At 42.4% G+C, this 10,000-nt stretch overlaps 1 protein-coding gene across 1 annotated transcript in view; it reads left to right on the top strand.

The window, feature by feature from the left end:
• LOC115107175 (glutamate receptor ionotropic, NMDA 2C-like) overlaps positions 1–10,000 on the top strand; it is a 60,616-nt gene that overhangs the window by 30,866 nt on the left and 19,750 nt on the right. The window contains exons 6-7 of the mRNA XM_065007876.1: positions 262–602; positions 1,012–1,126. Coding sequence (XP_064863948.1) covers positions 262–602; positions 1,012–1,126 — 456 coding nt within the window. The remainder of the gene's footprint in view (positions 1–261; positions 603–1,011; positions 1,127–10,000) is intronic.

The raw sequence follows: 10,000 nt of genomic DNA, 5'->3' as shown, positions 1-10,000 counted from the left end.
TCTGGTGAGATATATTCAGCCTCTTGCGAATTGAAGGACAATTATGAAACACAGAGAGACGAAAGATAAATGATTGAATATATGTTTTTTTATTATTTTTCTTTGTTCATTTTTTTAGGGAAGCCTGTCTTCCCTTGCACTATCGAGTGCAGTCTATTCATGTCAAGGGTTAAGGGTTGTGATATAACTGTTCCACAGGCTTAGATGTCAGAGGTTAATATTAGATACTGGCTACACTCCCATATCTGTCTCTTCCTCTAGATTGATTCCCAGGTACTCGTAGCCTACTGCTCCCATGAAGAGGCCCAGTACCTGTTCCAGGTAGCAGGGGAGGTGGGTCTATTGGGGCCTGGCTACATCTGGATCCTCCCCTCCCTCGCGTTGGGCAACACAGAGAGCCCTTCACCTAGCAGCTTCCCCATAGGAGTGATTGGCGTCATCACCGACCAGTGGAGGAAGAGCCTTAGGCAACGGGTCAGAGAGGGAGTGGCCATAGTGGCCAAAGGGGCGGAGAGTTTCAAGAGGCATCAGGGGTTCGTTCCCGAGGGACACAGCGACTGCAACACACCAGTTACACACATTAACAACAACACACTGTTCAGGTGAGTGTGAGGTCACACCCCCTCGCTCTGTGTTTGAGTGTCTGTGTTTGTTTTAGCAGTAGACATACTGAACGTGTGTGTTTGTCGTAGCAGTAGACAAACTGAATGTGTGTGTGTGTTTATCGTAGCAGTAGACAAACTGAATGTGTGTGTTTGTCGTAGCAGTAGACATACTGAACATGTATGTGTGTGTTTGTCGTAGCAGTAGACATACTGAACGTGTATGTGTGTGTTTGTCGTAGCAGTAGACATACTGAACGTATGTGTGTGTTTGTCGTAGCAGTAGACATACTGAAAGTGTATGTGTGTTTTGTCATAGCAGTAGACATACTGAACGTGTGTGTGTGTGTTTGTCGTAGCAGTAGACATACTGAACGTGTGTTTGTGTGTGTGTTTGTGTGTGTTCTAGACACATGCTGAACGTGACATGGGAGCGTAAGGACCTGTCGTTTAATAGTGATGGTTACCTGACAAACCCTTCCATGGTCATCATCGCTTTGAACAGAGACAGACAGTGGGACAAGGTACTGAATGAGTGTGTGTGTTTGTGTGTGTGGACCATGAAACAACCAACCCAGCACTGCCATATTTATGCCCTGCCTCAAAATAACTTGCATACATGAATGTAATCAATACATTGTTTCATCCGGTTAATTACAAACTACCAGTGTTGCTGATGATGTGGTGTACTGTTATCTCCCATGGCGGTGTCCCGCCCTTCTCCCAAGGGTACGCACACGCACACACACACCTGTCTCCCAAGGGTACGCACACGCACACACACACCTGTCTCCCAAGGATACGCACACGCACACACACACCTGTCTCCCAAGGGTATGCACACCTGTCTCCCAAGGGTACGCACACGCACACACACACCTGTCTCCCAAGGGTACGCACACCTGTCTCCCAAGGGTACGCACACGCACACACACACCTGTCTCCCAAGGGTACGCACACGCACACACACACCTGTCTCCCAAGGGTACGCACACGCACACACACACCTGTCTCCCAAGGGTATGCACACGCACACACACACCTGTCTCCCAAGGGTACGCACACGCACACACACACCTGTCTCCCAAGGATAGCCAGAGAGGGTGTAGGTCTACAAAGAGTAATCTCACTGCTACTGTTGAACTCATTTATTCCTGCCCTGCTACAGCAAGACTACTTTATCACTGCCACTGGCTGGCAGGTGTGTTTGTGTGCATGTGTTTCGTGACTGTGCAAGACCGAACACAAAGTCAGGCAATGCTCCGGAGTTCCCACAGTCATTCACCGCCCCGTGTCATCTAGCTCATTCGTCAGTGAGAACGTGGCAGTGGGCACTTGTACACTGAGTGGACAAAACAATAAGAACACCTGCTCTTTACATGACAGACTGACCAGGTGACTCCAGGTGAAAGCTATGGTCCCTCATTGATGTCACTTGTTAAGTCCACGTCAATCAGTGTAGAAGAAGGGGAGGAGACAGGTTAAAGAAGGATTTTTAAGCCTTGAGACAATTGAGACATGGATTGTGTATGTATGTTTGTCAAGACAAAAGATTTGTCTCCCAAGGGTAGGTGCCGCTGCACACACACACCTGTCTCCTCAAGGGTCCACCACCCAAAGGACACCTCTCCCAACTGTGGGGTATGTCACACGCACACACACACCTGTGACACCTTGTAGAGTCCATTTCCGCAATTGAGGCTGTTCTGAGGTGGGGGGTGGAGGTGTGCAACTCAATACAGAACACCTAATGTTTGTTTCTCCCATATGTGTTTGTGGGTGACATGTCCACACCCTCGCTTTTGACACACTGACACCTGTCTCCCAATGTTTTAGGGGAGGGGAACCATCATCCTATCTAATGTTTCCCAGTCAGGGAACTATCATCCATCTAATGTTTTCTCCCAGGGGGAACCATCATCCTATCTAATGTTTTACTAAGTCAGGGGAACTATCTCCCTAATGTTTTACTAAGTCAGGGGAACCATCATCCTATCTAATGTTTTCTCCCAGGGGGAACCATCATCCTATCTAATGTTTTACTAAGTCAGGGGAACCATCATCCTATCTAATGTTTTACTAAGTCAGGGGGACCATCATCCTATCTAATGTTTTACTAAGTCAGGGGAACCATCATCCTATCTAATGTTTTACTAAGTCAGGGGAACCATCTCCCTAATGTTTTACTAGTCAGAGAGGGTCTAATGTTTTACTAAGTCAGGGAACCATCATCCTATCTGTTTTACTGTTGAACCATTTATTCCTGTTTTACTAAGTCAGGGGAACCATCATCCTATCTAATATTTTACTAAGTCAGGGGAACCATCATCCCATCTAATATTTTACTAAGTCAGGGGAACCATCATCCTATCTAATGTTTTACTAAGTCAGGGGAACCATCATTCCATCTAATGTTTTACTAAGTCAGGGGGAACCATCATCCTATTTAATGTTTTACTAAGTCAGGGGGAACCATCAACCTATCTAATGTTTTACTAAGTCAGGGGGAACCATCATCCTATCTAATGTTTTACTAAGTCGAGTTAAGTTTAACGTTCTATCGCTGGATTTGAATGTGTAACCTTTGGGACCAGAGGCAGATCCTTCTGAAGTTACGATCATCTGCCTCTGGTGTTTGAATCCAGTGATCAAAAGTTAATTTTGAGATTTTTGTTTTAAGCCTATCCCAAACTCTTAACCCTGTCCTTAAACATTTGGAGTTAATGGCTGAACTTAACCGTAAATACTTTGAAATTTGGAACAATTTCAAAATGTTGAATTTGAGAAACATGGATGAACGTCTAATTCTGACGTGAGACTGTGAGATCTAGTTGGTTACATTAACACTGAAAGTGTTGACCTGGATAGACATTAAACTGTGTTGAATTAACACTCAAGCTTTATTGGCATATTTCCCAGAATGCCTTGCCTTTCAAGTGAATTTTAGAGTTACCACCCATGACTGAATTTATTATTGACAGATAGATTATTGTTGCATACATCCATTTTCTACCCTGGGGACTTCAGTAAGAAAGTTCCTAAATGAATGTGTCATCATTGCTTAAGTAGTAATCCTCAAGAAGCCGGTGTTTGGAGGAAATACTGGAGTGGGTGTTCTTAGGCCCGAGACAAAGTTGAGGGCTGGCAAAATCTGTCAATATAGCCTCTGAACACTGGCTTCTTGGGCATTACCACTGTTATTTTGATTAATTTATTCATATTATTTCATACCACCACAATATAAACTATTGGCCTATTTATTGCCTTACCTCCTTACTTCATTTGCACACACTGTATACAGATGTTTCTATTGTGTTATTGATTGTACATTTGTAACTCTGTGTCGTTGTTTTTGTCGCACTGCTCTGCTTTATCTTGGCCAGGTCGCAGTTGTAAATGAGAACTTGTTCTCAACTGGCCTTCCTGGTTAAAAAAAGGTGGGACATTTGTTTTGTTCTAATCTGGGGTTGCCAGTTGACCGAACAGATCTATCAGTTCGGTTGCCAGAGACACAACCCAGTCGTTCAGTCTTTTTTTTCTGTATCTATGGACGCGACCCAGTTGTTGGTTCGAAATGTTCCATTGCCATACTGGCTGGCCATGTTCTTATCCCTTGCTTGCTAGCTAGCCAACTATGGCTAACTTACAGTCAAGTCAAACAGTGCAGCCTGAATAACAGCAAAGTAGCTGAATTTGCATTTGTTTAAGCTGTTTTTTAGTTACATTTATTTGGATACATCTGTAACAATTAGCTAATGAGGCAGAATTTTGCCTGGCTTAATGTGCTCTCTCCTCAGGACACTGTTGTTCAGAGGAGCTAGCCAGCAACACAGCTAACACAAGAATCACTTCTAACTGAAGCTGGAAAGACAGCAAACTAGCAGCACATCATTTAATTGGACCTGTTTTCTATTGATAGTTCTTTGTATGTATATAAAAAATTATGCTGAAAAAATAAAATTAAAATTATGCATGATTTCAACTGGCTGAGAAAAGATGCCTGCCTCTCTGTCACGTCCTGACCCTGACACATTCATTACTATGGGACAGCTGGTGATCGAATTTGAATATTGAAACAATGTTGCAAATTTCGGAGAGACAGACAGCAAAGTTTATACAAATCTCCGCTGTTGAAAACGAAATGTTAGTCTGAAAAGAAATGTGAGATAATGTCTAGATGCTTTTTATAGGGTATATCAAGTTGCCTGGCTGGGCTGATGAGACAGTGGATTGTCCAGTCAAATGGAACAGAGTAAATAGGCATTTTAACGTCATAGATTTAGCCGGTGGTAACTTGTAGAATAGATACTGTCTGGGCATGCGGTTTTAACCAATCAGCATTCAGGAATAAACCCCCGTTGTATAAAATATAAACATTTAATACAATATGTATTTCATAATGCCTTATTTTGAGGCCTTACACCAACAAATATGTGTTGTTTCAATGACCCAACTACTGGGTTGCAGGCATTGGGTCAGTTCTTTATTTATACATTAAAAAAAGCAAGTTTGGTTTGTTGCTTGGCTTAGTAGGGGCATGGCTTTCAGGGAGTTTTTTTGACCACCCATGAGAGTAAATGTCATTCCTGTTCATCTGTTCTGTTGAATTGTAATCACATGCCATGGTCAAACACTGCCATTTTTGTAGAATTCATGAAGCTTACAGAAATGTATGAATTTCTTAGAAACCTATGCAAATTCCACTGTGATTTCCCCAATAAGAGACTAACTAGGGCTGTTGGTCATGAGTCAGGAAGGCAGTCAAATTCCATGTGACTGTTGAGTCATGTTAATTAGGCTTCTCCAAACTCTGATGCTGCTGATGGTCATTGTAGCCTACCAAACTTGCTAATTGCCTGGTACTCAGCACTCTATTGTCCCTCTAATCCCTCTGACATCAATGCAAATGTTTTGAAAATCGAATCAAACACTTAATGAGAGCCCATGAGCTCATGTTGTGCAACATTTCTATAGGCTAGACGTTGAAGGAGAAACAGTGATGGCCGCTAATAGAAAGAGGAGGATCTCATCAGCTTTCTATAGAATAGGCCTATGAAATGTATTTCTCAACTTTCCTAATATTAAGCACATTGCTTATATTTAATAAGGTTTGTATCACAACTAAAGCAGCCAAATAACTTCTTAAAATTAAGCACATTAATCAGCTTTACAAGTATAGAGAGTGTAGAGTATAGAGACTAACTGGCATATACAGTTGAAGTTGGACGTTTACATACACCTTAGCCAAATCCATTTCAGCTCAGTTTTTCACAATTCCTGTGTTTCACAATCCCTGACACTAATCAAAGTAAAAATTCCCTTAGGTCATTTAGGATCACCACTTTATTTTAAGAATGTGAAATGTCAGAACAATAGTAGAAAGAAGGATTTAATTCAGCTTTTATTTCTTTCATCACATTCCCAGTGGGTCACAAGTTTACACACACTCAATTAGTATTTGGTAGCATTGCCTTTAAATTGTTTAACTTGGGTCAAACGTTTCGGGTAGCCTTCCACAAGCTTCCCACAATAAGTTGGGTGAATTTTGGCCCATTCCTCTTGACAGAGCTGGTGTAACTGAGTCAGGTTTGTTGGCCTCCTCGCTCGTACCCGCTTTTTCAGTTCTGCCCACACATTTTCTATAGGATTAAGGTCAGAGCTTTGTGATGGCCACTCCAATACCTTGACTTTGTTGTCCTTACGCCATTTTGCCACAGCTTTGGGAGTATGCTTGGTGTCATTGTCCATTTGGAAGACCCATTTGCAACCAATCTTTAACTTCCTGACTGATGTCTTGAGATTTTGCTTCAATATATCCACAAAATGTTCCTGCATCATGATGCCATCATCTTTGTGAAGTGCACCAGTCCCTCCTGCACCAAAGCAACCCCACAACATGATGCTGTCACCCCTGTGCTTCACAGTTGGGATGGTGTTCTTCGGCTTGTAAACTTCCCCCTTTTTCCTCCAAACATAACGATGGTCATTATGGCCAAACCGTCCTATTTCTGTTTCATCAGACAAGAGGACATTTCTCCAAAAGTACAATCTTTGTCCCCATGTGCACTTGCAAACCATAGTCTTGATTTTTTATGGTAGTTTTGAAACAGTGGTTTCCTCCTTGCTGAGTGGCCTTTCAGGTTATGTCGATATAGGACTTGTTTTAATGTAGATACTTTTGTACCCGTTTCCTCCAGCATCTTCACAAGGTCCTTTGCTGTTGTTCTGGGATTTATTTGCACTTTTTTGAACCAAAGTACATTCATCTCTAGGAGACAGAATGGATTTCCTTCCTGAGTGGTATGACGGCTGCGTGGTCCCATGGTGTTTACACTTGCGTACTATTGTTTGTACAGATGAACGTGGTACTTTCAGGCGTTTGGAAATTGCTCCCAAGGATGAACCAGACCTGTGGAGGTCTACAATTTTGTGGAGGTCTTGGCTGATTTCTTTGGATTTTCCCATAATGTCAAGAAAAGAGGCACTGAGTTTGAAGGTAGGCCTTGAAATACATCCACAGGTACACCTCCAATTGACTCAAATTATGTCAATTAGCCTATCAGAAGCGTCTAAAGCCATGACATCATTTTCTGGAATTTTCCATGCTGTTTAAAGGCACAGTCAATTTAGTGTATGTAAACTTCTGACCCACTGGAATTGTGATACAGTGAATTATAAGTGAAATAATCTGTCTGTAAACAATTGTTGGAAAAATGACTTGTGTCATGCACAAAGTAGATGTCCTAACCGACTTGCCAAACTATAGTTTGTTTAACAAGAAATTTGTGGAGTGGTTGAAAAACAGGTTTTAATGACTCCAACCTAAGTTTATGTAAACTTCCGACTTCAACTGTATAAGCAGGCTTAAGTTTCAAGTTTGGGGAAAATATGTTATAAAAATTTCCACCATAAGAATGCACTTTCACAATATATGGAAGTTGTGTTTTCTGCTAATGGAACATTCGCGTTTATAGCCTGCTACCATGTGCACATTGCTATGCTTATAATGTGAAGAAATAGCCTAACAGTTTATCAAACATTTTAAGCAAAACAGTCTGATCTGTTGTGTCATCCACATTTCATAAACGTTTATTTCATGCTAGTGGTTGTGTTAATTTGGGATCTCTCACATCCCACAACTGTCCCAGATTATGTTTGGAATATGTATTTCTCATACAGAATAGAATAGGTTCGACTTTTGTACTATGGGGGATAATAGATTTAAATAGGCTATTGCTTTTCGTTTGTCCTACTCATCTTGTTGGCTGACGAAAAGTAAATGGGGACAGTTCTTCCAATATGCGCCTCGGAATTGGATAAAGACGCGCGCAGTTGCGTCCCTGATGTGTCTTCATTTGTAGCCTGTGAGAAAGATCACATGATAGAGAGCCATGTGAGCGAGAGGCGCTTCCGATTGCGCAGCACACTCGGGGAGAAGGGTACAATGCACCACACTCGGGGAGAAGGGCACAACGCAGCACACTCGGGGAGAAGGGTACAACGCAGCACACTCGGGGAGAAAGGCACAACGCAGCACACTCGGGGAGAAGGGTACAACGCAGCACACTCGGGGAGAAGGGCACAACGCAGCACACTCGGGGAGAAGGGCACAACGCAGCACACTCCGGGAGAAGGGCACAACGCAGCACTCCGGGCCGCAAAAGGCATGTCTTTTTTTAGGGGTGCATTACCACCACAAAGGGGATGCCACAGTGAAATTCGAGGCATTATAAAGTGCTTGTCAAATTGTGAATGAGAGACTATTGGAGTGCGTGCAGCCTGCGCAAAAAAAAACAAATCAGAGCTCATGCCTTTCAAGCAACTTTTTTTCAAATCATCATTAGTCTTTCATCATGCAGCCTTATACAATGTATTAAACATCGAAACATAAGGCCCAACGTTTGTAAAACAACTAAAGTTGCATTAATAACTCTGTCTCTATAGGAGTTATAGGAGTACATGTTTCTTTGTTAACAGCTCAACACAGAATAGCAACATGTGCAAACCCTCAAATCATTTGCAGCCAATATTTATATTTTATTCAGCTTTGTTTAATTCTATTCTTCATACTATGAAATAATGCCACGGAATTCTAAGCAAATCTCGTCTGGTAAATGAACTAGTGTAGCCCACAGCCATTTGGCATAGCCAGATCAGGACCTAACATAAGGACAACTCAGAGTATGTTATTCTGTTCTTCTGAAATAGACTACATTTTCTTCCTGTCATGCTTCTTTAGACCTGTCTAAAATAAATAATGGATGTATTGTAAAGGTTTAGGCTATATTATATGGATATATTCCTTTTTAAAATGGAAGCCAGGAGAGGCTATGTTTGGAAGCCATGAGAGGATAAATGTGTTTATGTTAATGAACTTTGTGACCGCCACAGCCCTAATAGTAACCACTTTGTTGCAATATGTCAAAAAATGAAGTCAAATTGATTTGATTAGAATATGTAATGTGCGATAACAGTCTTGGCGAGCAGGCGATATCCTTGTCCCATCGCGCACTAGCGACTCCTGTCGCAGGCTGGGCGCAGTGCACGCTAACCAGGTCGCCAGGTGCACGGTGTTTCCTCCGACACATTGGTGCGGCTGGCTTCCGGGTTGGATGCGCGCTGTGTTAAGAAGCAGTGCGGCTTGGTTGGGTTGTGTATCAGAGGACGCATGGCTTTCGACCTTCGTCTCTCCCGAGCCCGTACGGGCGTTGTAGCGATGAGACAAGATAGTAACTACTAACAATTGGATACCACAAAATTGGGGAGAATAAGGGGGTTAAAAAAAATAATAATAAAAAAAAAAAGGCCTTATGAAATATATATTGTGTTGTGTTAAATTATAAGACCTACAAAATAACATATTCGCTCAGGATCTCACTTGGTAACGTCCCAAGGACAAGTGATTAATGCAACACTGATGTCTCTGTCACTAACAAATACTGTCCTGGGTGGTAACTCTACAAGTAACTCGAAAAGGCATTCTGGGAAATAAGGTTTTACACTAAGTAGTGTGTTAATTTAATACTTTCCAGTGTCTATACAAGTCCACACTTTCAGTGTTCATCTAACATTCTCAGTTTTGATATAACACTGGAGAATTTGCTGTGTACAAATCAGCAGAGCTATGACTGGGGGGATGGAGTGGGGAGTTCCAGGGACGGGATGCTGGGTGACAAATGGAGCCCCAATAGGGTTAAGCGAGGGCAGGTTCTTAACAGGGGAACATTGTGTCCTCTGGAGCTCGGCTCTGGGTCACAATCCTGGATCAGCCTGTCTCAGATCTACAGCACTGAGTTTAATCCACTTTCATGTACTCTTCCTCCTACTCTTTCTGTCCCTCTCTCTTCCTACTCCCTCTCTCTGTCTCTCTAACTCTGCCATCTCTCTCTCTCTCGCTC

Source organism: Oncorhynchus nerka, linkage group LG23 (assembly GCF_034236695.1).
Source record: "Oncorhynchus nerka isolate Pitt River linkage group LG23, Oner_Uvic_2.0, whole genome shotgun sequence".
Taxonomy (NCBI): Eukaryota; Metazoa; Chordata; class Actinopteri; order Salmoniformes; family Salmonidae; genus Oncorhynchus; species Oncorhynchus nerka.
The sequence above is the reverse complement of the archived record's forward strand: the minus strand, read 5'-3'. Positions and strand labels throughout refer to the sequence as shown.